Consider the following 27429-nt stretch of genomic DNA (forward strand, 5'->3'; position numbering starts at 1 on the left):
AGGGGAGAACACTTGGCCAAGTTCTAATATTGCTTATACAGTATAAATCCCAAATAAATCCATAGACTTTGCTCTCCATGTCATTAAATCCACATACCTGAAACTATTTAGGTCCTTTTTTTTTAAAAAAAGGCTTTTTTTTCTAGCTATACAAAATTACTTGCAGTCATTTGGACCTGATTCTGCTCTTACACAGCCTGCTGTGTATGATGAGCAAAAGCATGCAGTTGTGATAGAGATACTCTCTCTGTGTTAAAAAATCAAGAATTAGATCAATTTCATATACAGATATGATGTTTTCAGAGCAGTTTCACAGATATATCTGATTCAAGAGACAGGTAAGACAAAAGCATAGATTTTTCTCAGTTTGGAATAAAATTACGTTAAAAAACATTTCTTCACCCTTGGTTGTGATGAAATTTTGTGCCAGAGATGGCACAAACACCAAAAAAACCCAAACACCACCTACCAGGGACTAGCATGTCCATCTTGCACAGTATTTGCTTCTCTGGTGGTCTGGGTCGTGACTTTACAGACTAAGAAGGACCTAGATGTCATGAATGTACTATGCACATCTGGACATGGGCTTCTTCCCAAGACCCACAGAAAACTAGAAACTCTCTCCATTATTTTTTGCCTGTAGATGCTCTTCCTTACTTTTAACATGGTCAAGACTTGGAATCTGAGATTTTGCCTTTCTCCTTTGATTAACATCTCTCCTCTCTTTCAGCTCACCCACCACAGAGACCCGAAATAACTGTACTGGTAGGAGAACATCACACCTTTCCCTTACTTCCCTGACTCTCCCATCTTTTTTTCTGATGCTGTTGAGGCTATGCTCTGCAGCCTTCACAGCTGCTAAAATAGAAAAATTTAAAAAGGAGAAAGAAACTAGCTGCAGAGTTTAATACAAAACAGGCATCATGACCAAAAATACCACATTTATAGATTCATATCTTGAGCCTAATTCAAATCCATCACAGAACAGCCCCCAAAGGGAAATGTACATAAAAGAATCTTCCACTCTTCCAGATCGGCTGATGCACATATCACTTTTCACAGTCATCAGGTACTGATGTTGCCAGAGCATCGTTTTTGGGCACCCTCATACTTTCACCTTCTAACTACTAAGGCTCCCTACTGTCAGGGATAGATCCCAGCAGCACCGCAGGGACCCATCCTCAGTGCTTCAGTGCGGCTGGGTGGAAAAACTGGCCTTCTGTTCCTTTTAAGTTGCTCTCTCCAAACCATGGTCCTGAGAGGCTGTTAGAAGTGGTCAAAAAAATAAATCTCTTTTCCTGAGAACTGCTGATACTTTGCCATTTATTTCTATTACTAATTGGCTCAGAGGAAGTCAGAATATCATAACTTCTTGCAGGAAGACTATTTCCACAAAAATTATTTGGTTTGGGAATACATTTAATTTCAAAAAGATAAAAACATCTACTTTTGATGTTATTCTGCTGTGTTATGTTATCAAATCATATTTGAAATAGTGAAGTCAAAGCAAGCAATTTTACCTTATCAGAACTACAGGTTCCAGTAGTATGAAAATTAACCAATCGAGCACTATTGAGAAAGAATTAGAAAGTCACCTCAGAGTATTTGGACTTTCCCACTAAAGTTTAACCAGCACGGCCATGTTCCCACTGAATGTTTGGATTCCAAGAAAATCAGTCCAACAGAACAAAAAAAATATCCAGATCTGTTTGCTAGAGAACAGGCAAGAATAATATTCCCTCTCCTTTTTCTGCTACCTGCCCTCACATGGGATGGTGGGATTGCTGTTTGGAATGATCCTGCACAGACCCCCAGAATAAGCACATGCAGGTGTCATGGGGAAGAGGTGGAGGAGTGGGATGAGCCCCAGGAGTGACGTCTTCGTGTGAAATGAGCACTTCACATCAAGGTTGGGAAGCCCTCCAAGGCAGACGAGGTGCTTGAGAGCCACAGAGGAAGAAACAATGCTGGCAGGACTTGGTATTGTTTCTCTGCTGATCAATGTCTGAGAACGATTCCCCAGCAAAGTCTAAGCTGAAAAGTGGCAAATAAAATAATGAATACCAGCTAATTGATAACTTGTCAGAAAATTTAGAGGCGATTGAGAATTTTCTGCCAAAGTATTCATGCAATTAAAAATAGTTTTAATGAAATTGAAGTTTTTCAGGGAAGGTTGCAGAAATTTTTGTTCTATCTGCTGGGAGTAGAAATCATAACAGAAATATTTCATTTTAAATTGACATGCCCAGTGCCTGTCCTGGCTCCCAGACTCTTTTTCATGCCCTCAGTATCTTTTATGAGCTAGATGCTGCGCAGAGACTATAAACCCCATGACACACCTTTGGCTGACATGTTTTAAGTCATAGATAGGCTGCAACAGCAAAGCAGCCCAGGCGATGTCTATCCTGGGAAACCCAGGATGGGGGAGATTGCTGGAACTATGACTCCTATGAGTCATTATGACACGCAGGCAGATCCAGCTCTCGGGTGATTTGAGCAGAACAAATGATTTTGTCATTTCCTGAAGGAATCCATTCCAAACTATCCATTCCATTCGACAACATGATATCCAGACTTTTTCTGTCCTGCTCTGGAATAAAAACAAATGTCAGAGTATTGGGAATCTCTCCCTCTTTCTCCTGGATGAAGGTCTAGTTTTCAAGCAGCTCTGCGTGCTGGGCAGAGGAGTGTCTGTGTACAGCATGTGAGACACACACTTCCAGCCCTGCTTTGTATGCCTCTCTCTGGCAGTCCTTGTCATGGAATGATGATACCTTTGGGGGTTTCAAAGAGAGGCAGGGATGGAATGGAAATATTGTACCATTTGCTTCTGTGTTCTGTGAGGATTTTCTGAAGAGTGTCCATATTGCTCACTGCAATCAACTACCTTTTATTCATTGACGTTAAGGGAAAACAGACATTTGAGATATTCATGTCATAAACATTGTGTGCCTTTTATGCCTTTTCTTCCAAGGCAGCGATATTGCTGAAGGCCAGATGGCACTCTGAGATACACTGCAGTAAATCACAAGCATTTCACCAGTCCTACAGTGCAGAGAGAGCAGAATAAGGCCCTCCCACCCAAGACACAGTATTACTGGGGACATAGCTGGGGACTTTCATTTGTTTGCAATTAGGTGTTGGCACTGGAAAAGCCCTGAAATCACCATGGTATCTGGGCAACAGATAAAGCTTTTGTTTTCGCACAGACAAAAGGCAGAGCAGGCCAAACCATCACAGATTGTGTGAGCACTGGGAAGTCTGATGAAAGGCAATAAAGAATGTCCAAAGTCAGCAACAAATAATATGGCATCAGGAAAGAGAAATCTTAAAGTAGTTAAAAGTGAGGAAGGAGAGAGGGGAAGGGGAGGGAGGGGAGGGGAGGAGCGAGGATGGCTGGGTGCCCAAACCAGTGATACACAGGGTGAGTGCTGCTAAGATTCACATGGGAGCAAGCCACGTGGGAACTGTGCAGAGCGAGCTGCATAGCTCAGACCTACTCATCTCCTGCCCACAGAGCATCCCTCTCCAGACTTTATCTCTTGTAACTGAATGACGGGGAAGACTTGTTTCTCCTTCTCACTTCTCCATTATCTTTTTGCATTACTCCACCCCTCCAAGGAACTGAAATTCTTTCTGTTAGCCACATCTTGCATATGGTGAAAGAGTTGAATGTGAAATTAGATGATCTGCATTTCTTTACTTGCTTGACAAGCCATCCCACGTCTGGTGTGATGCTTCTCCAACACCCAACGAAGAGATAGAGACTTGCATTCCTTGCATCATGTATGTTCGATTAAGAGCCCAGCAGAGCACATCTTCGGCCATGAAATCTATCAGGTAGGGACTGTCTTTATCATTGTGTGTTTGTGCAACTCCTGCACAGTGGGCTCTTGTCCCAGTTATAATAATGGTGGACAGAGAGAAAATCAGACTGGGAAATAGGATACAAGAGCAGGGGAGTGCAGGCTTGTACAATAGATACATTCTGGAAATGCCCCTGGAATTTCCCTCTTCTCTTGGCAAGACTAGATGTCTGGAGATCCCAAGGGGCACAGAGGGGGACCAAATCCCCCAGTAAGAGAGCTGGGGTAGATTGCTTAGCAGGCAATAATGCAGGCAGGAGAAACACTGGAACAACTAGGCTGATGAAAGCACTGAAAGCAACTGAAAGTTACTATGAGGACCTTAGGTTTGAATGTAAACACTTAGCAAGATGGTAGTTATCCCCCCTCTTACGTGGCTCTAGATCTGGCATACAGGGTTTGATTCCCGTTTGCATTCATAGTATTTATATTTGGAAAGAAAGACGTATTTCCTCTCTTTTTCCTCCTTCTTTTGCAAATATTTTGTGCAGAACTATTTTACTAGTGCTCTGCCCTGTGGGAAGGTTCTAATTTAGAAAATATGGGCCAGGCTATGCAGTGGGGCTTGGCATTTGCTCATGTAAGTGGTCTTCCCGCTGCATAGGAATTATATAATGTAGTCTGAAGTATTTTAAGGGTCTCTCTGGTACTCAGAGGCAAACAGATAGCGTGTGCTAGATATTAAACTTACATTGGTTTAATGTATTGCTGTGGTACTGTGTATGGAAGGACTTGGCGATTTGGGTTTTGTTCGCCCCCTGAACCACATCCAGAGAGTCCTTTCTTCAGATTTGCTGTTTTTACAGGCAGCGTACAAACATGTTTCACCACCGCCAAAATCTTCTTCCAGGCACTGCGATAAATCATGTGGCGCACTAGGCAGCTGGAAATGATTGCATATCTCTGGGGTGGAAGGATCACACATGTTTTGGAGGGTTCAGTCAGCTACAGCAGCATTTTAAACCTCTGTCCTTCTGTTCTTAGGTTGTATTCTTCCACCTCTCAACAGGCTGTGCTAGATTTCATGCACCTTTCAAGCCATGGTGGCCTGTCTTGGGTTTGCTGAAAGCATAAAACACCCTCTTGGTTCTACCAGTTCACAGGGCTGGTGGGACAGGCTTCAGCTTTCTGCGGGCAGGGGGAAGGAAGCAATCACAGGTCACCATTTTTCCTCGGCAGCATCTACCCTGAAGAAGTGGACTGTAGAGGGAGGTGCTGGAAGGCATGTGAGCTGAGGACACGCTGATGTGCCAAAGGGTGGTGCTGTGGCCAGCAGGGGAAGACAGATCCGGCTTAACGGACAGGAATGAGCCCAAGAGCATAAGCCAAACAGCTCAGCAGCAGCAGTCAGGCAGCTCCTTTCCAAAAGGACCCTGGATCCTGCTCTGATACAGTGGCTGCAAAGAACAGAAAGGAGATGTCCTACCACCTCTTTCAAAGACTGAAAATGGATGACTGGCTCTCCCCAGAGAGCACCAACAAGGATGAGGAAACAGGAAGCAGGAAGGTGCTGATGACTGGCAGAGACTGTCAGATGGCTTTAGATCACCAAGACTTGTCATTTGAGCTGTGACAACGGGGATTTAGAGGAAAGAAGAGGTCCCCAAAGAGCCAGCAGAATAAATGAAGGACAAATAAGGGCCAGGGGCAAAAAGGAACAAAAGAAGAAACTCAGGGAGTTCCTGCAAGAAAACCACCAGTGTGAGCACTCCTACCAGAGGGGACCTGTGTGAGCAGACCACCCTTCCAGAATCAGGAGCTACATGGACCAGGGACATGGCTGCAGCCTTCTCTCTTTTCTATGCCTCTGCCCCTCCAGCTGGAGGGCAAGGGCAACCTTCATGACCAGAAATAGAGGTCTTTTACCCCAAATCTGTCTCCTGTGTAACAGCAGGAGCCATCCTCAGCCTCGATCTAAGCAGAGCTGAGATGGCTGATGATGTACTGGTGTTACTAATCATAGATAGGCTGAGGAATGCTCCCTTGGAACCGGGGCTTTCTGCATATGGATTTGAGACCAGAGGGATTGTTAGCTCATCTAGTCTGACCCTGTGGTGATAGAGGCAAGAGAACTTCACCCTGTGTCCCCTGAGAGCCCAGCAAGCAGTATGTGGCTAACACCACAATGGCATTCAGCCCCCCACTGAAGACATAGGAAGGATCAGGGCTTTCCCCCCCTCTCTTGGAGAATGTGTTCCAAAGGCTAATCAGTTCCACACTTAGAAATCTGTTTCCAGTTTGAATTTCTCTGGCTTCAGTTTCTAGACCTTGGGGTTTTTTGTGGTTTGGGGTTTTTTTATTATTATTATTTTTATTTTTTCTTTCCATTTTGCCTTTGCTAATCTCAAAGCTACATATTTGTTTTGTCTGAGGGACTCTCAGGATAACTCAAGAGCAAGTAGCTTTATAAAACAGGGAGATGCTCACCAGAATCTAGGACTGGCCCCCACCATGTAGCATCACAGCAGCTCCTAGGTAACATCCTCAGTGGTAACATCCTCGGCTGGTTCCAAGAAGCAGGGGCATTTCCCATGCTGTCTTCTGACCTGTACCATGCCAGGGCCTAATAAATCCAGCCCATAATCAGTGTCAGGATGGCTGAGGCCATGAATGCAGCTGATTTCCTTCAGCTTGCTAATATTGGAAACCTGCCTATGAAGAGAGCCAGATGTGCTAATAGGGGGGTTCACCTCTAATTCTTAGGCAGTTCACGGATACATTGCCATGATGCTTTGCTGAGGAAATAAGAACTAAAACATTCACATTCAAGATAAAAGACGTGATGAAAGGCACAGCAAAGTTCTCTACAGAACATGGGGCCTTTCCTTGTTATGAATGTATAATTTTGTAGTCAATTACTCCCAGTGCATTTCCCAGTGGCCTGGGAACCTCTCACTGACCATCTGCACTCACAATTACCTGCTCAGTTTTTCAGAATCTCTTACTAAATCATTGCTGGATTTGCAAAGGGATCATCAGTCATCTGAGTTACCTTTTTCCATTTTTTGCTTGTCTTTTGCTTTGCATCAATTTGGCCAAGAAATATTTATTGGATAAGAAGCTCGGTGAGACTCAAGCAGTTTCACTGTTAAATTATCCCTAACCTTTTCTCCAGCCAAAGCTGCACATGGTGCAGGGATTCACGGCATTGTTACAGTGGAAGAACGGAAGAAGACTGGCATGTTGGAGCAGGGCAGCTGTGGAGGGAGCAGGGTGACATGAGGAAACACTTTCCCCGTGCCATGGGGACTCAGAGATGAGGGAAGGCACTGACAAAAGCCAGTTTCCAACTCATGGTTTTGAAACTCACAGCAAATTCCCTACAACATCACCCAAGTTAGGATTATACCTCCAGGATCTCAGGCCACTCCTACAAGCCTTTATAACCATTCCCCACCTTGAAGCTGGAAGTTGATCTTGCTGTGCCCTGGGAGAACAAGCCCCAGGAGCATCCCCTGACACCCATTAAGCTCTTCAGGGAAAGCCTCATCCCTCCCCCAGCAGACGACAACGGCATCTTTGTTGCTGGAGCAAAAACAGCTTTTCAGTTCTGCTAAAGCCAACCTGCTGCAGGAGACAAGTTGGGGAGAGGGGAGGAAGGATAAAAATAAATAAAAGGTTGGGCTTCTGCTTAGGGAGCAAATGGTTAAGCTTTTCCTTTTGAAGACGGCATATTTCAATCTGCTAGGCTGTTGCTCCCTGCCAAACCGCATGGGCACTTTGCCTCAGGTCCATTGCAGAGTCTCAGCCCATGGAAGCATCCTTGAAACTGGTCACTTAAACTACATCTGAAGCTTTTTCCTGTTGTGAAGCTTTTAGCTGTTTGTATGTGAGGACAAAAAAAAAAACTAGAAGCAAGTAATAATTTTATGTATATAGACATTTTTATTAAGAAAATTTTAAGTGCATACACATTTATGGGAGAAATTACAACAATATAAAAGTGTTTATTTTCAAAATATTCTATGAAAGGAGTAATTTCAGAAGCATAATATAACTCCTCTATAAAAGCTGCCTTGCAGGAACACAAATACAAAACCCTTTTCACATTATTTGGGAAGATATTTCTTTCTGCTTAATAAAAATATAAAGTATAGTATTTACCACATTCTGACAACACTAAGTTCTTAAGGAGTGGAAGATGGGAGGTTCATGCAGCCCTTTCATCATGATACATGTTTTCTTCTCTGTGGCTACCAGTTTCATATTTGCAGACAAAGCCTGTCTTGGTGGAATGTTGGTAAAGGAAAAAAAATATCAGATTTTAGGTGATGAGTTCTCAGATACCCCCGGTTAGTATAAATCACATCACTCAAAACAAGTTGCCAGAGAAAAGAAGGACCCTCTAGATGCTAACAAAGGGAAAATAGCAAGAAAAACTTCTACAGGAACTGCATTTTCAATGAAATGTGTATATTTAACTTTGAATATAGCCTTCATTGCAAAATGAACAGTCATCTTTGCTCAAACACCTTAGTTAAAACACATCACAAAGTCACCCTTCATCCTTCCTCAGGCAGAATTCAGATAAGATATTCATACAGACAAGCATAAAGTCAGTATAAATAAAAAATTGGCACAGCAATAAATACCATCTATTCTTAAGGAAAAAAAAAATAAAAATCCAACCTTAGGATTTGACAGCTGCACTTTGAATATACCACATGTGATGATTTCACATTTATGGAAGATGCTTTTTCAGCACAGTTCAGTGTTATCTCTTTTCCCTCATTCTCCTCAAGTGTGGTCCCTCATCACTCCCATCTCCCTATACTTTCTTCCCCTGATTTGGTCTTTGGTCAACAGTTAACGGCAAAAAGGAAAATCAGGTGCTCTCCCCGAGCGGGTTTCTACTAGTGCTGCTTCTCAGCCTGCTATTACCATGGTGTGCACAGGAGGAACTGCATGCAACACACGGGATAGCACAGGGACCTTGGGGCAACTGAGTGCAAAGGGCATGGCTGCTCTCTCTGGTGCATCATGCAAATAATGTTAGGCAAAGAGCAAAGCTTCCCACTCAAGGTTGAAATTTGGTTTAAAGCAAGAGAAAGCTTTTCCAGGTTCTCACTGAAGTATTTTGCCAGGTCTGTACCACCCCTGTATTCATGCTGTGCTCAACCTCGCCTAGGTGAGGGAAAAACATGGTGGTGGCACCCAAAAGCAGCCCCATGCCCTGGGTGGTCTCAGCTACATCAGTAAAGAACTGTCACCAGTACAGCGGCGTCAGGGCCCAGGTCACGGAGGGAGTCTCAATAAATGACAGAGGCAGACAGCCCACACCTGGCTGTCAAAAGTTCCCTAGCCCTGCAGGGAGTTCCCTTCATTCCTGCTGCTACTCATGCATTTCTCCCAGGACTGCGTATCTCAATGCTTCTGTCAAAGTAGTCTGCTTGCCCAGGCTGTAATGTGGGGTTGGCATGTGCCCAGAGACCTTTCCTTACTGGTGCTGACCCCAGATGCGCTACCCGTTAAGAAGGACTGCAGCAAGTGCTGGCAAGGCTGTCCAGTCACATCCACCCACCCCAGCTTTTCACTGGAAAGATATTTCCCCTTGAAACAGAATCTTCATGGCCCCGATCATCATTAGCAAGGTATGCTGTTGAATCAAAATCAGAGGATTATTTAATTCTCTGTTTACTCCAATGGGAAGTAATCAGACCTGTAGGTGTCCTTTGATGGGAAGCATGTGTGAAGACTGCACCTTCTGGGGTGAAAGGAGAAGCTCCATGTCTGTGTCAGAACCAAGATTCTTCCACACTTTCCCTGAAGTCATTCTTGGCTTTGACAGTTACATGTCCACCTCTGGCAAACCACCAGCAATTGCAGGTGCATGTGTGGGGACAGGAGATAGACCTTAGGATATAAAGTACAGACCAGGGAAGATACAAGAAACTCTAGTTTTCTCATAGAAGTTCTTTCTGTCTTTACCCTTACAATGGAGGATCTGAACCTACTCGCATTAAATCAACACTCCAATTCTCATCAAGTACAGTGGTCCCAGACCCTTCAAAACAGAGACACAATATACTTACAGCACCACGTTGGTAACAATAACAATAGAAAGAATGTCAAGATCTCACATACATATATTTTAGGCACAGCAGTTGGTTTGTACTTTAAAACAAATGAGGTGATGTTGTCCCAGCTGAAGCACTCTCTGTAATAGCACTGTTTTGCAGAGAGGAAAATAGTTACAAGATTTTTACCTGAATACACTCAGAACAAGGATAGTCCCTCGCTAGCCAAAGTGCTTCTTTGGCACAAAAGATGCCTGCCACAAAAAAGAGTGTTTAGTGAAACACTCAGTGTTCATGACACAAGCTGCGGGGAAGATTCCTTTTGAAGCAACCCGCTCAAAAAACATACAATCTTACAACATTTTTTTGGTTACAATACACACACAGATACAAATGCAAGCATTGTGCTGCACAAATGTGCTTCCCCCAGATCCCAGTGTGCAGCATAGTGTGATTATCACAATACTGTGGGTGTCTTTCCATACATTATACTGCAAAGATATGGTGTATACAGGTAGTAATCAGGAGGAAGAAATTTCTGCCTGAGAGAGGGGATTGGTGAAAGGAAGTGGTACCTATCTCCACAGGTACTTTTCAAAGCAAATTCCAGAGACTACCCTGTTCACCAGCAAACAGGACCATGACCACTAGTGAACAGTGAGTGTTGGCCTTCATTTCCACACCTGAGAAACACCACTCCTTCCACCAAACTGGGCAGATCCTCTCTTGCCGCAGGCATCTCTTTTCTCCACAGATATAGCCAGCCATTCTCTTCTAGGTACCTCCGGAGGAATCAAAGATGTTACCGCTCTCAGGAACCTGTGACTGTTCAGTAGCCGAGGCTACAGCATCATTGGCGAAGGGTCGTGTGAATGCATCTCCACCTACTTCAGTGCAAATCTAGCCAGGTGAGCTAAGGCCACCGCCTGCGGGTGGGTGGGAAGAGATACCTGGTGCATGGCAGCATGTCGGACTCCTCAAGCAACTTGCATCATGATCGTGCGGTTAGACCTATAATAACCCATGCCTTTCGTGCTAAAATTTGTCATCAGAAACACAGGAACATAGGAAATGCCAGGTGATATCAGATCAGTGTTGTGGCTCCTAACAGATACAACTACTGCAAACCAAGTACTAGCACCTTGCAACACCAGATGAGCACTCACCCAGCTGCTCATAGCTGTCACCAAGGTCTCTGATCTTCAGAGAAGGGCTTTAGCCCTGTGCCCTCAGTTCAATCCCTCACCCCAAATACCTGTAAATGCCACCTATGGTGATGCTGCCCACTTTCATTAATGTCTGGTGCTTTTTAGCTTTCCTATGTTCTTGGCCTTGATGACTTCTGGAGGCAAGGAGTTCCTCCACTACTTACACAACGTCATTGCACTGTACAGTTCATGTCCTTCTAGGTTTAAAACTCCAGGAGACTTGCATGAACCAAATGAAAGTTAAATAAAGCAGGACCTCTACATATCAAAGGTAATAAAATATTATATAATAACATAGGGTTAGTTTAAATTCATATATGCCCTCAGTGCTAGGTAATAAACCAACCTGTATAAAAACATATTTTTCTCAAATAGTTACATCTTATTATATAAAAATAGCACTGTGAAAGGAAGCCAATTTGTGGGAGGGAAAAATAAAAACACCAAAAAAAAAGAACCCCAAACAAAAAGAAACAACCTTTGGAAATGCATGAAGCGTTGCTTTTGTGCTGCATCATAACAGTGAAATGTATTCATTCCCTAATACTGGTTATCTGTTCTCTGGGTCCTACAGTAAGAAATCCTGTAGACGGCTTACAATGCTTGCCTCTTACATCTTGAACCTCCTGTTGATGAAGAACAGAGTGAAACACTATTAAGGTTGATTTCAGTTGCAAAAGCTTTGATATCAGGCCTAGTCAAACAGCAAATCTGTGTCTGGACTAACCCAAAGGCATTTCTTTTGCAGCCCCTCCAACCAGTATTTACCAAACATTTTTTGGGAAGTTCTCCACAAGGAGCTACTGGGACCCAGCAGGGCAGACCCAGCAATGGGAGTTATTTTGGGCAGGTTGTGCTCATCATAGTTAGTAAGGTGTTCATATCTAACATAGGAGGAAGGCTAGCTAGGAAGCTTATTCTGGACTTCAAAGCCAGAGCAGAGAATTATCGGTGGGCAAAGAGACTTGGCAAAAAACACCAGCAGGGAAAGGAGAGATTAATCATTTGTGAGCAGCCCCAGTAGTGGAGTAAGTGGGAATGCCTCCTCTACCTGCCCCTGCCCCACAGCTCTGCTGGAGATCATGGACTGCAGTTCCATAGGGTTCCAGATCTCTGTGAGGATGGAGGAACACAGAGGACAGTCCATGCTCTGCTCTTGTTGGTGTTCAGCTCCTGCCATGGTGCGGCTGGAGAGCAGATCCCATGAGTGTGCTGCTCAGCCAGGAGCCATGCCCATGGCTGCCCTGCCCGGGGACCTCACCTGCAGTGAGCAGCTGGGCAGCATGTCACAGCTTATGGTGACCGGCTGCCCAGTGAAGGTGGGGTGACAGGGAGGGCGAGCAGCACAGTAAATGTGTGAGGCGTTATGTGCAGAGGTAGGGAGCTCAGGGTAGGAGGCAGACAAATCGAGTCTCCCATGCTCAGTGTGAGCATGGTACCCAGGGGAAGTGGTGGGTTAGGCATCACAGTAAGTGCAAGCCTATTGTGTGCAGGTTTGACTCAGAACAAGGAGCCAGTCTGTGCTGGTGGCCTCCAGGTTTTGTCTGAAGTGACCCCTACTCCTGTTCCAGGCTGATCGGCTTTTGCAATCTAGAAGAGGTCACTAAGGCTGAGTTACAAGTGTCAGAGACCAGGTATCCAAAAACCCTGATGTTCCAGAGTGTCTTGTCTAGCCTACAGGATCAGCACAAACATCCCTTTCAATGTCTGCTGGACAAGTAAGATTGTTTATTGACAGCCAGAGACAGTTGTGGCTACTCTCAATAAAGGTAGTCTCGGAAAACTCATCTAGACATAAAGAGGATGAGTAAGGCACAAGCAGAATTTTCCTCTTTGGAGATATCTTTTCCAATATCCCACACAGGCAACTCTGCTTCTTTTGGTGTAGAAAAACAGGACAGACCATCCTGGTGGGGAAAAACCCCCAAATATCCAGATCTTTGGCATATGTAAAACCGTTCTCTGGGACTTGCCACAGGAGAGGTGTCAACCAGTCACCCCTGCACCAAATCACTTTGTCATCACTCAGTGCTGCATTTGTCATTAAAAAACACCAGTGACAAATTCACAGCTGCTATTTACAGTTTTAATGCTATCAGTTTGGTATTGGAGGAATATGGCCACTTAAAAGAAATAGGGCTTTCAAACCTTTACCCTGTTTTAGACTTTAGCTTTGCTTCAGGGTTATTTTGGCCTCTTTGGATATCAATTTTCCTGCCTATAAATGGGAAAAATTTCCCACCTCTGTTGTGGCTGATCTTTCTCATTGTTTTAGGAGTTTTATCTATACAATACTCCCTTGCAGGGAGGGTACAGATGCTATCCCCAACAAATAGGGGGAAAAATGGAGGTCTGGATAAACTAATATATTTGCCCAAGGTCACATAGGATGGTCAATGGAAGAGCAGGGACTTAAACCTGAGGTATCCCAGCTCAGAAGCTAATGCCTCCTACCATTCTTTCTCCCTGGAGACTTTAGTGGTGTTGCACGGGAAGGGCAGAGTGGGCCCCGTTTCTTCTGTTGCTTTTTTTTATGAGTGCGATGACGTGGTCTAAATTGAAAGAAAGATACAAAAAGACTGCCATAAATTATCCACATACAAAGGCCTTATTCACATTTATCCTATGGCCCCTTCACACCTTGCTGGCAGGGTACAAATGATGATAACATCCCCTTTCATGTAACTTCTGCCTCAGAGGAACACTAGGCAAATAAAAGTGCCCTGGTGACAGGACATTTAATTCTGAGGCCAGAACCACTCTTTTCCCCAAAACACCAAAGCCTCCCCCAGTTCCTGCTAGATCTGGTCAGCCAGGAGCCTCACCATCCACATGGTACCCACTGAGGTACAATGAAAGCAGAGGGGGTCTGGATTTCTGGCTTCCCTCCCAGCATTCCCACTGACATCAACAAGAACCAGTGATTACTCTATGGAATTTCTGGGCATTAGGTGACCTAAAACAAGGCTGTAAAGATAGTTGCCCACATTGTCCCCCACCATATGGGGCGTTCACCCAGCACATGTTTGGTGGAGTACCAGGAGGTAGTTTTCTTGGCACCTTCAGCCCTTATTTACAAATGAGGTCAGAAATTAGGAAGAGCTGCCACAGCAGGGTTTACCAACACTATGTAGGAAGGCACTTGGCTCCCATTACAGCCAGCCTCTAGAAGCTGGGAGTTTCCTTTCTCCCAGCAGGCTCAAGGGAAAGGTTTTTCCTATTTGACTTTGCTATCTTCTCCAGATCCATTAGCTCTCCTGTCTGTGCCAGGGGTAGCCACTGAGCTTAATGGACTTCAGCATCTTGGACTGAGGGAAAGTCCGAGGTGGGACTATATTAATGTGACAGCAGACAAGCTGGTGTCTGTTTATTTTGGGCTCTGTTCTCTCTGCAAGGGCCTGATTTTGCATATCCTTGCGTCAAGGGAGAAAGAAAAGACAGTCACTGTACAGTAAATGACGACTGGGATTGTCTGGAAGTGATAAAGGATTTGTTAGCTATTTCAAGAAAGGACTGATTTGCCCCTTGCCTATGAAATGGATGAATGTTGAAATGATGTTGGCCACAGCAGCTGCACAATGATTTTTAAAGCCAGTTAAGGAATTTGTACTCCTGACAGCCTGAATGTATTTTACTGATGTTGAATAAGTGTCTATATTACATGGAGATGTGATGAATATAAAGCAATAATAAAGGCTAAGCAGAATTAGTGAGCAAAAAAATTCCATACTAAAAACCACCTCTGGTTTCGCAATCAACTGTATTGGACTACCATATTGTATGAAGTTTTCTTTGCCTTTAGCTGCAGACTATAACACAGAAGATAGATACTCTCGTATTGAAGCACTGGTATAGATTAGGATGTCTTGACAGTTTGGATTTTACTTAAGCAATTACAAGAGCCCTTTCTACAAAAAGTATTGCTTTTATTCCAGAAAAATAAATTCCCATGTACAATTGGGTTTTCATAACATGAAACAATTAGCCATTTTATTGCTAGTGCATATAGGGTAATGTCACATTTCATACAATTTCAGTACAAGTGAAAAAATATAATATATGGCTGATCGAAATTGATAGCTACATTAACATTTATAGATCTATATAGATTTACTTTACAAGCTGTTAGTAGTTTAGAGGGATATTGGTGTTTTAAACTACCAACATTCATATGGCTCCAATTCAAATATATGAATTGTTTGATGCGCTATAAATATATTCCAAAGTACATTTCGCTGAAGAAGTCAAAGCTGTGCACTAAAATATATCGAAAACATGCCTTGTGAAAATCCTACAGACAGAGCCCTCACTGTCTGTGGAGCATGAAAATGCCACTGGTGCTTGCATTACTAGTTGGAAAATGAAAACAATGCCATGATTACAGGATTAGGTGATGGAGATATATGCTTTCTGTCATTTTATTTCATAGAGCTGGGACCAAATTCTCTTCTGTTACTCAATGTAAACCAGGATGAAATCCACCAAATTAGCAGAATTGCTTCTGGATTAGCATTAGATAAACGAAACCCAGAATCTGGCTGGAGATCAGGCACAGGCTCACTGGTTTCAGTAGAGCTGGCCCCAAATCTTCACTAGTGGAAGTGAGAGCAGGACGTGTTCCAGCTGACTTGTTCCCCTAAGTCAGGCAGGCAGGATATGAGCACATAAACCCATTTGCCCAACTCCACAAATTTTAAGTGCCTCCTAAATTTCAGGTCTTATGAACAGCAAAGGGCTCCATTGAGGATGACAGCAAACAGAAATCTAAGCAGGGACTTCAGGACTTCCCCACGTTTGAAAACAAAGATGCTCAAGCCCCTAAGATAGTCAGCATGGAGCAGATCCTGCTCTTCTGTTCAGTTATGCCTAAATCCAGAGCCATACTGGCAGCATGAACCTGGATTACCTCTACAGAGAATTTGACGAAAGGACAAGAGGGCTGAGTACTGGCAGCAAAGAAGGCACTGAGCATTGGATGAGATGGGAAGAGCTGTCAGGGCTGGAATCACAGTCGGTTAGCTAGCTTCCTTCCCTCCTCCTTCTCACTCTTGGCCCCGGTGTGGTCCCAAAAGGGCCACATGGAGGAATCTATTTCTGGAATCATTTTACCCCTCGCTTATTTTAAAAACACAAGGGAACAAAGAGTTGGGTTTTTTTAACTCTCCTTCTTGTCTGGCAGATGCTTATACAAAGTGAACAGTGGAGGGCATTCAGCTACCTGTACAGCCTCACATCTGCCCTGGGGCCATACCCGTCACATTTCTCCAAGAATGCATTGCCTTTGCAAATGACTGGATTCCAGCCCTGCCTTTACCCTACAGATGCAAGGGGAACAAGGTTGAGCAGGGTTACAGCGCAGTTACTGAAGGTGGGAATGCGATCACAAGGGTGGGAGGAATACTGAGTGCACAGGTAGGCTTGCTGGCCAAAATGCTGCTGCTGGATCAACTGCAGCCCAAGGCTTTGGGCAAGCAAGGAAATGCTTTGTACCATTACTTGTCTGATCTTCCATCCCAGGAAGGCTGGAGCCTTCCCCTGCAACTCAGCACAGAAACGTTCCCTGTGCTGCTGATCGTAAAATTGAGCTGAGATAGGCTGGGTCCACCTCAGAGTGGCCATGATCACTCGCTTTCAAAGGGAATAAAAATAGATTTTAAAAGTCTGAATTTGCCAAGTATGGCTGGTTTTCCCCTGGCCTTGTGTGAGAGCATTATTCATGGCAGCGCATCTTGCCTTGGCCGATATTAGTAGCACTCCACACTGGCCAGCAGAGAAACAACTTTTAGCGCCAAGACCCCCTAGGCCTCAGCTGCCTGTGCAAACAGACCCCCAGTGTAACATGGAGAAGGGGCTCAAAAGAAACTGGAACAATATAGATTCTAAAGTAACTGTAGTTTGGCTTGGGGAAGCATTTTCCTTGGGAGAACGGCTTTTTTTTATAAGAGGATGAGTTGGGGACCCCAGAACAGGTTCATTAGGAGAAATTTTGCCTCAAACCCTGGCAAAACTCTTGTTTTAACATTTAGAATATGCTATAAGCTGTTGTTTTAATACAGACTAGGTCAACTCCAAACCCTTCTTCAAAACAATATCTTATTCCACAAGTATTTTGTCCACATGGTAAAAGCCAGCCCTTAATGTTCTACCCTTTAATAACTCAGGATGTTAGCTGTTAAGTCCATTTGTCTCTTGCCTTACTTGTTTAAAGCTTTCTCCAGATATTCCTGGATCCACTTTAACTTGGGATCAATGCACACTTGCTTGCTGTTGCTCTTGAGCCTTGCACTGCAAAGGAGAAAAGTCAGAGTGAGCCTAGCGTGCAACTGCTCCTCAGCCCGTACCCACCACCCGCCTGCCTGATGCCCTATTTTCCTTGGGTGCCAGTAATGCTCTCAGTTAACCCATGAAGGGGATGGGTTATTCCTGCCATCCTCGAGACAACTATTATAAATATCTCTGGTTTCAAAGCACTGGTACTATCATCTATCTCCTCTGATGATGATTCTTGTAGTCTGCACTAGAACGCATGCAGGGGTAGGACAGATACAGAATTTGAATCAGTTTTCCAATTCATACCTGGGGTGCTATGAGTTCAGCACTGACAATGGCTAAACTTCAATTGGAAATACTGACATGGTAAATGTGGGTCATTTTTGGAAGGAAGTAAGAACAGCTTTCAGATTCTACACAAAAGTGAAGTTTCACACATTTGAGGACAGACACCAAACCATACATCTTGGATGTTCTGAAAGGGTCACTCTGCTTTTTGTTTTATACAAGACTGAACTAACAGGTTGCAGGCAGGAAGACAACTGAAAGTACCATAGTGCCAGAGGCAGGTTTTCTCTCAGCACTGGAAACAAAAGCAGAAACCTCCTGAGGGTTTTCTTCTGGATGAACAAGCTGCACTTTCCACACCAGACTCTTTAGCTAATCTGAATTCCCTCTGAATTTGGTATTTGTGCTATCTGCATCTTTCATACAGAAGCAATACAAATAGCTCTTCACCCTCATCAGCAAGTCTCACCCTCCAGGGGTCTCAGGGCCCTTTGAGAGAGTGCTGTGATCTCCCATGTTTCCCAAAGTACCCTGCCTCTGCCCCAGCTGCTCAGAAGTTTCCCCTTAAGCAGCCTGCCTGCCATGCAAAAGTGCCAAGAACAGCAATTTCATGGAAATGCCCATAGGAATAAGTTCAGAACTCGTTTAAGCATTTTGCTGGATGGAAGCCAAAATGTTCCCTGCTTTATAAAATGAAATCTGTGGAATATAAAACTACAGTAAGAAATAACAGGTCAAAAAGGCTCCTTGGTCTAAAGTTATGCAACAACACAGTTGTAACATAAACACATCGAAGATGCAGTCTTGCAAGCCCTGTGCCAATAAAGAGATGAATGGGCCTAATTCATATTTCCCTTACAGAAATGCCAAGCTGGAGTATTTCCAGTGAAGTGATACCAACAGAGAGTAAGAATGGATTTGCTGATGTTAGCAATGCCTGAGAACTCTTGAGCTGGCCTCATAGGATACAGAACCAAAAGCACGTGTAACCAGCCTACAGCCACCATTCCAGAGGAATGCAATGCAATTCCTCTCATCTAATATTAAGACATTGATTTTTTTTTTCAGACAGTTGTTTCTGAGCCTATCAGCCCCTGCTCCTCGTAGAGTAACAGCAGAGACCAAGGCAATTGTATAGAGTGTTAATCTGAACTGGTTTAGGTGCCTACTTCGGGATGCAATTAATTGCATGCTAAAAGTACCTATTTCCCTGTACTGAAAAGCAAGGAATTTAGGATGGGCTTTGTAAAAGTAGACACTGACAGAGGATATTTCTGGGTTTGGAGAGATGATTTCCAACAGAAAGAAAGACAAAAGCCTGCTCTTAGACTTTTTGCTCAGGTACAATTTCCCTCAACTATAAGGGGGAATGCACTTGTGCAAAAAACCAAAATCTTTTCTTGAAACTATATGATTTCACCGAGATTCTCCATTCCTGAAAATGGTATCTGGTAAGTTACTCACATCTCCACTGTATAACACATACCTTATGTTTAAACCCATCAAGATGAGAAATTTATGTTAGTTTTGATTCTCTTTCAGCTTCTGTTTCAATAAAGACCTAGTTCACACTCAGGATGTTTCCGGGGTATTTGGAGGTAAGCCTTTAAGGAAATACTTTATTTTTCAAACTAACAAAAAGGTGGTGAACAACAGGTTCATGGTTTTTGTGTGCCATAAATCACATTGCAAACAAACACATTTGGGTCAGGAATGGACAAGAACATGAGTTGGTTTTTGCTCTTTTCTATCTCTAATAACTATGATCCCATTCTTAATTACGAGATAAATGTACTCTATCCTTGTCTTTCTTGAAACTACTCCAGAAAATTCCAAATCCTCTATAAAGCTTTAGTGCTGGGACCCTGATGACATCTACTGAAGTCCCAGAGCACAAATCCATACACTACAGTATTTTGGATGCTTGCCTCCAAAATTGTTTATAGGTAGAGAGCAGAGTTCATAACAGCTGGTTTTGCCATTTTTGTGAAAGGAAATTATTTCTCAGCTGAGGCTTACATTTTTCTCACTGTCCTCCCCAAAATCCTAAGGCAGATGTATGCATGAGAAAATGTGTATGACCTACCCAGAGTGGTTTAAAAAAGAAAAATACCATATGAATAAAAAACAGTTCATGGGCGGACATATGCTCTTCCTAAGAAATCTCATGAAACCACATCAGTTTTCGGAGTGCAGAAATAATGACAAAGGATGTATTTCTACAGCATTTCAGTTGTAACTGGAAGAGCTCAGCATGGATTGAAGACAGAACTAGTGATGGGAGTACTGCACAGGAACGCAGTCTAGCCATTGAGACCCTTTTACAGAGGTCAATAGGAGTTGACAGTAGTAAGGCTCCCTTGTAATGAAAAGATGAGTGCTATTTTTTTTTTCCTTCTGAAGATTTTGAATTCTGGGAGATGAGGGAGGGGGTCACCCATGAACAAATGAACCAAAAAGACCTTCCTAAAAACATGCACACACAAACCCACACCCCATTTTTTCCTGAAAATCAGTGGGTTGACTGGTTTGGTTTTGGTTTTGGGTTTTTTTCCAGCAAAAATGAAGAGGTTACTTTCTATTGGGAACCCATCATTTCTGTCCTGATGCGATTTACCAGAGACGCGCACTGCCTGGTAAGAATGTCCCTAGATCAGGCCAGCATATATTTAGGGTCTGTACCTCCTGTGGAGGCTACACAAAATCTAGGAATTCCTTTTGCTTGTTTATCTCCTCTCTTTAGAGAAGTGGAGTGTTAGAAGACTCAGACCACTGCAAAGTCTTTTCCCAAAGTGTGAAGCTCTACATCCAAGGCAATGAACAGCCTCTCAGACATTCCTGCTCACATACCCATGGGAGAACAGTACATGGAATCACATAGTCACAGGGAGATCACAGAGGTAGAACACAGCTGGGAAACATCTAGCTGGGCATCTTTGTGTGTGGGAAAGCAGGGTCCAGCTGTATCTGACACATGAAGTGAAGAGATGAATTGGAAAGCATGGCATGAGACAGACCAAACTGCAGCCACCAACGCAGGAGCCGGCTCTGTGACTCTTCTTTTTTGACACCTGAGATTTGCACCCAGCTGAAAAGAATAAGAGACTTACACAATCTGAAGTGAGCAGTTGGGTGTAGAGAGGATTTTGAGGTGCTTAATGTTGGCTCTTGCCACGTTGCTCTCGTAGAATCGACAGGGGCATCGGTAAGTCAGGCTGACCGGTTTCTCTGCGGGACACAGGGAGAGAAAGCACATGTTACTCCCTCTTGCTCCCTCCCGGTCAGCAGCACAGATACGTGGAGCAGGGCTGACAGAAACGCCTTCCAAATACGCAGGTGAAAAAAGCAATAGAAAAGCTGTAGCTTTGGGAAAGCATTTGCCCATAGCTCGCAGCACAATCCTTTTACCCCAGTACCCAGCCTTTCAATAATGGTGCGTGGGATTTTGGAAGACAAAAGAAGAGGGAGAGAAAATGGAGATAAGTAAAGAAGAAGAGATTAGAATAAGGAGCCGCTCCATTGTGTGGGGATGCTCCTGGTAATTAGGCAAGATAAAGGCCAAAAGAGGGGGCACTTGTCTTCAGTGTTGTTCTTGTCAAACGATTTTGACCCGAGGCCAAATTAGAAGGTAGCCAGAAGAAAGCGATGAATTCCAAAGAGTTCAGATCAAAACAGCTCGGCTCAGGTGCAGGCTTTTCAGTGAGGACTTACTGGCTACAGAAAAGCTCTGAGTCTTTCAGGCTTTCCCAGGGCCCAGGGCTGACCTTTCCCCACTACTGCCGAACTTTACTCCCAGCCAGAGATACTCGCGCGAAGAGGTGCGACTCAGAGACGGAGATCACAGCAGGTTTCGCAGGAGAGATTTGGAGTCTTCTGAACTCCCAGCCTGTGGCAAGGTAACGGCAATCGAGAAGACAGAGGCCAGGCAGGGCGCTCTCCACCAGAATGGATGAGAGTTTTGTCACCGGCATCACTAGGGACAGTATTAAGTGTAGCCCACTAGGCTAAAAATCAGCCATGTATACACATGCAGAGAAAAGCATCCTGGCACTCACCACAGCCTCCGATGCAGCCCTGCTACCCGATTTCTCCATGGGATAACTTAATTACTGGCAACCAAGTGCACATAAATAAGGTCCTTATTCTGTGCGTAAGCTTCAAAGCTCCATGCACACTAAAATACAAACACAGAAGCCTTGCCTGGAAGTCTAGAAAGAGCTGCTAAGATTTTAACAATTTCCCAGCGGAACACTTTCAGCCTCTGGGAGGAATTAAGTTCATACACCTAATCCATAAGGTCTGGCTCATGCTGTAGATGGTCAGATCTATATCTGATAGGGCTTTAGATCCCACATGGCAATCTGCCACGCTGTTTATTTAGCCACACAGGAGCACTCCCAGCATGCAAATCCAGACCCCTTAAAGGCAGATGGAGATCTAAAGAGGAGGTAAAGGCTTGGAATCCCCCAACTGCCATCTAGGAAGGTGAGAAAAAAGACAGCTTTTCAAAGTGCAGCCGATCTGAATGTATTGCACATTCAACAATGCGTGTCTCTAGCACATACAAATACAGAAAACATGGTGAAATCACCCTGTCCTCAGGAGGGAAACCCCCTTTTTTTTTTTCCAAGTGCCTCAACCAAGACATTAGCCAGAATCAGATCCCACAGGCTGATGGGCAGACAGAGGAATTAATCAGTGGGAGCAGAGTTGCTCCAGATTCACATTAGGATGTAGACTGTAAGGTAACAAAATTGGAGGACTTTTTATACCGGTTTTGTGGCAGTCCAAACAGTGATATCATCTATGAGTTAATAAATGAGAGGAGAAGCTCCCATCTGCAGGGGAGGAGGAAGAAGAGCTGCAGGGCGAGCCTCCGAACACGCACTAGACTGACTAGTACTAATGTGGAAGGGAGGGAGAAAACCGCTAGTATTTCCCACTGCAAAACTGTGCCTCACAGCTGCACATCAGTGAGTTTGTACGGAAAAGGGATGCTGAAATTGAATGTACTCATACAACAGTTTTCAGTACAGCTGCAGTGGAAGCATGTCTGCAAGCTTGTACGAAGTTTAAGCAAGCTTTGCCCTAAACAGAGTGCAAGAAATGAACTGTTCAGATCTATGATTTGAGAATGCAATTCTGTCCTCTCTGAGACTGGAAGAGGGACTTCCGATCCTGTAACACTTAAAACCAGGAGCAGAGAAAACTGTGACTAACATGTCCTTAAGTCCCAAGCTGTTTCCTGCCCAAGAAAGAGCATCCAGCACAGCAAGCAAGAGGGGAAGCCCCAGCATTTAGTCTTCTGTCATCCCAACACAAGGTGGAATGACAACTCCCTTCTCAGCACAAGCATCCCTTTGGCATTTCTGTGCCCCTTGCTGGGTGATTAGCAACAGGCTGGTGCCTCTGTTGCTGCATTGGGGACCAGCAGAACAGGCACCAGCTGGGTCAGTTCTCAGCATCACCAACAGGGAACCAGCATCTCCTGTCATTGCCCTCCAGCACTCTGGCTCTGAGAGCCCAGCTGTGGCTCACTTTGCACTCAGCAAGGCTGAAAACCAGGGAAAACTAGTGAGTATGGCATCTCCCAACACATGAACCCCTATCATCCCAAAGTAGAAGGGGGAAGAGGCCATTTGGGGCTCACAATTTGGGGTGGGGATATTTCTGGTCTTGCTCTGAGGTGGACAAACGTCTTCCTTATCTCCTTTAAAAATTTGAAACAGATTGTTCCATGCACAGTACAGCTGACAGCCATTTATTCTAAGTATTTGTACTGCAGGAGTTAATGCTCTGTGGGTTCTCTGATGTCTAATAAACACTGAGCACGAGCTGAAGCCACTCTCTCAGTAGGACAAATTAGTAGTCTGTTAATTGCCCTGTTACATGAAAACACCAGTTTTCGTGAAACTGGTGGCATATAAAGCTTCTGAGACCTTTATCTGTCTGGCACATTTAGTTAAAATGGAGGAATACAGTCAAAAGTTACAGAAGAGCCAGACGCTATTTAGACATCTCACTGTCACTCCTTCAGCCTTACTTCCTTAGACAAAAAGAAAAAGAGAACAATTCTTCTGATCTCTACCGGAAGGGTTCAGAGGGTTCTTAGTTATGGGTGGTTTGGGGTTTTAAAATAATAAATAGATTTACTGGTTTATAACTCCAAGCTGAGTTTTGCTGGCTCTTAACACCCACCTTTTTCTAAAGACAAAGCGCTCACAAAAATCTCTCAAGAGTGGACACTCATCAACATTGGACAATACCTATTCCACTCTGTAGGGATCTACCTTGCTTCACTTACACTGGAACTGGATAGCCAGTTACCATCAGTAACTTGCTGTGTGGGCTGAGAAGTTCTGGGCACTGGAGTGGAGAGGGAAGCTATAACGCAGGCAAACAGGCTGGGCATGAACAGACTAAACATCTGACAGAAGCATCACTTTACACTATTCAACCAAGGATGCATTTCTCAATATCAGGAAAGGGCTGGCAATTTTTTAAGACTAGAACAGCTCCATTTCCCTGGGAAATGAGGCTGTGATGGGCAGACAGAGCTTCGTCAGGGCAGCTACAAAGAATTCAGAGCTCGCTTGCCCTCCAGGAGAAGGTAGCCCTGCAAGCCCTCAACTGAATCAGGGTTGAGAGCATAACATGACATGCAAGGAAGTAGGCAAAAAACTTCACTCTTATCACTGTAAGCCGGTGGGTCTCTTCCCTTACACTAGTTTTTCTCCAACCATTTTAAGCCATTTCCCCACTGAGGTAGCCAGGTCCCGGCGCACTTACCCTGACATAAAGATACCCGCTGCTGTTAGCAGCCTCGGTGCGGGCCGGCAAAGCTCCCGCAGCTGCTCCAGAGCCACACTCGCCTGCAGAGGCCAGGGGAGCCCGCTCTGGGTCCCCGGGCACCGGCCGGGCCGGGCCGCTGGAGCATCGGGCATACCGAGGGTGCGGGGCTGGCGGCGCGGGGCAGGGGCAGACCCCACCACCTGCGGTCCCCGGGTTCCCTTCGCTACCTGCGCGCTCGCTTCCCGCCCGCAGCCCCAGCGCGGCGGGTCCCGGGGGCCAGAGCCCTCCTGCCCAGGCCCGCTGGTTGGAGTCCCTCCGGGGCAGTGCTTGCTCCGTGCTGGCTTTTTGTGTGCTTCACCGGGACGGGTCTGCTGCTGGGACTGGACTGCGGAAAGGCATCAGGGAAATAATCGGGAGCAATTAACTCTCTCAGGCTAAACAAAGAGGGCACCGGAGGGCATCCTCTGCCGCCCTGGGTGGGGAATAAACAAGTTTCGGTCGCTAGAACGGGAGAATAAGATAGGAGCTGAGGTTTGAAAGGGTGCTCCTTACCTAGCCCAGCAAGCTTTAGATGAGGGGACAAAAGGTGGCAAATCTCTGCCAAGCGAGAAGGCAGCCGCAGGAGGAGCGCCCAGGAGATGCCCAGAGGCTGCGGGCAGGAACCTCGCGCTGCCACGCGTGGTCGCCGCTCCCCCGGAGCCCCGCGGCACAGTGCTCCCCGCGGGATGCGAGGCAGGAGGCACAGGTTGCCGCGGCCCCCGAGGCTGCCCGAGCCCGGCGGCTCCCACGGCGGGTAGCGGGCGAGCCAGCTGCCGCTGCGGCCACGCTCAGGGGGTGATCGCGGGCCCAGCGTGGGGCGGGACGGCTGCGGGACGGTGCTACAGCGCGGTGCGAACGGCGACAAACGCCGCCCTGGCAGCGCCCGCCGGCTGCCAGCCCGCGTTTGCCCTGACCCCCCTCCCGTCGGCGTAGCTCCCCGCGCCCCCCGCAGCCCCTCCGTGCGCTCTCGCCGGGGATGCGGTGGGTTCCTGCTGAGTGACCACTTTGGCTCAGCTCTGCCCTGATCAAGAGAAGATAGACCACGACAGGGGATAGAAAACGAACCGAGCAAACCGCCTGTTTCTCATTTCTTGTTAACTTTAAGGGTTGTGTTTTTAAAGGGGAAATCGATACGCGTATTTTGCAACCCAACCAGCTCCCTGCAGACCGAATGCTGTTGAAAGCCTTCCCCCAGCCGATCTCAATCTGGGATAAGTTTGGCAAAGAGGATCGCTTTGACCAGCCTTCTTTTGAAAAAAAGCGAGGGAGAGAGGGAGGGAGAGCTTGCCTGCCTCCAGCTCACAACAGCCACGCTCGGGGCTCGCCAGTCCCGCACATCTGAGCGGCGGCAGGAGCCAGAGCCCGGAGAAGCTGCGGAGAGTGGGGGAAGAGCGGGGCTTGCCGCGGGACCGCAACTCCTGGCCGGGCTGGCTCCCCGGCGCCCGCAGGCAGGAGAGGAGAGCGGCAGCTCACTTACCCTCCGACAGGGAGAGGATGGCCAGGGCGAAGGCGAGCAGAGCTAGAGCGCGGAGGTCCATGCTGAGGCGGCTGGCGGAGCGCGGGGCAGGCGCTGCACTGCTCGTCCCGGCGGCTGAGCGCTCTGCTGGAGTCCCCTCCTCCCCTCCCTCTATAGAGGGGCCGGGACCGCCGGGGCTGGGGGAGGGGAGCCAGGGGGAGTAGCTAGCCTATGATTTATTGCCCGTGGCATGTTATTACATCCTTCCTCTGTTAAAAATGCTTGGAAAGGAACCAAAAGAGCGAGGGCTCCTCTCCCCGCTCCGTCAACCCGGCAGTCTTCCCAGAGGCAAAGCGCTTGTCCCAGCAGCCCCGCGACCCGAGCCCCCGTGGGATGGCAGCGGCGGTGCGCTACTCCCGGGACACCCCACACCTCCCCTCACGGCGGTCGGGGCTGCAGCACGGCGGGGAGCCGCGATCACGGACACTCCGTCCAGCCCCGGCCGCGGGGTGAATGTTTCCTCGCCAAACTATGCCAGCCACAGCCCCTTCTAGGCACCCCGCCCCGCTGCTCTTGAACCAGGGCTGCTAGAGCTGGGACAGCTGTGAGGACGCGTCCTGTAACACCTCAGTATTCACACCGTAAGGAGGAGAAAAATCCTCCTTCACTCCCGTGGGCGCGAACCTAGACTTACACTGGCGCCCTGAGCATCAGATCCAGAGCCTCAAGCGAAGCATCTTTCCAGATTTATCTTCTCCGATTATAATATGATATAAAGATAACATCCCCAGGTTTATTTGGGGACCGGGGGGAGAGGGGAGGTAGGAGACGGAGGCTTTCAGTTTTTGCCTCCGCATGCTTTGCTCGAAACACCACCTTTTCCCCGTATTAGCCGAAGCGAGTTGTATGTCTGCTGCCGCATTTCGCCTCCTTTGTATTGCAGATGCCGCTGGGCCCCTGGCACCTCAGCTGAAAGCCCCGACGGCGCGGCTGAGCCCGGAGGTCCGAGGGGTGCCGCTTACCCTGAGCCAGTTCAGCATTGTCAAGTGTAATTGACTTAAGCATGTCCTCCCTGTCTGCAGTCCAAGCCCACGGGGCCCTGTTTGTTGCTATTCAATACTTTAAATAAACATCGAGGCTTTGATTGAATTTGGACCCCTCAGCTACATTTAAAACAGGCGCCTTCAGATGGGACAGAGAGGGGGCAAGTGGGTAGAGCAAATCCTCGTCTGGAGATGTTTAAAGGACAGGTCCCAGATGCCGCCAAAGACAGCAACGCAGTCGATTTAAAACCCGGCTAACTTCAAACTCTCTCAGCCACTGCTCATGAGGTTGGAAACAGGGGTCCAAACCTTGCATCTGTGCTAGCCTGTGGCTGTTACACTGAGGAGAGCTTGTTTCTAATGGTCACCAGAAAAGCCTGCACTGATAGTGGGCCATGAACTGGCTCCCTTCCCTGAGACACACATCCAGCTCCCTACATGTAGCTATCT

At 46.1% G+C, this 27429-nt stretch overlaps 1 protein-coding gene across 1 annotated transcript; it reads right to left on the bottom strand.

Moving 5' to 3' along the window:
• Nucleotides 1-7728: 7728 nt before the first annotated feature.
• On the bottom strand, nucleotides 7729-26079 carry CXCL12 (C-X-C motif chemokine ligand 12). The gene is made up of 5 exons (XM_030487809.1): nucleotides 25958-26079; nucleotides 20760-20877; nucleotides 17290-17376; nucleotides 13546-13643; nucleotides 7729-11717 (listed from the first exon to the last, which is right to left on the bottom strand). Exons 1-5 carry the CDS (start codon nucleotides 26016-26018, stop codon nucleotides 11686-11688), a joined length of 396 nt encoding a protein of 131 aa, XP_030343669.1. The 5' UTR covers nucleotides 26019-26079; the 3' UTR covers nucleotides 7729-11685.
• Between the last annotated feature and the right edge of the window lie 1350 nt (nucleotides 26080-27429).

Source organism: Strigops habroptila, chromosome 5 (genome assembly GCF_004027225.2).
Source record: "Strigops habroptila isolate Jane chromosome 5, bStrHab1.2.pri, whole genome shotgun sequence".
Taxonomy (NCBI): Eukaryota; Metazoa; Chordata; class Aves; order Psittaciformes; family Psittacidae; genus Strigops; species Strigops habroptila.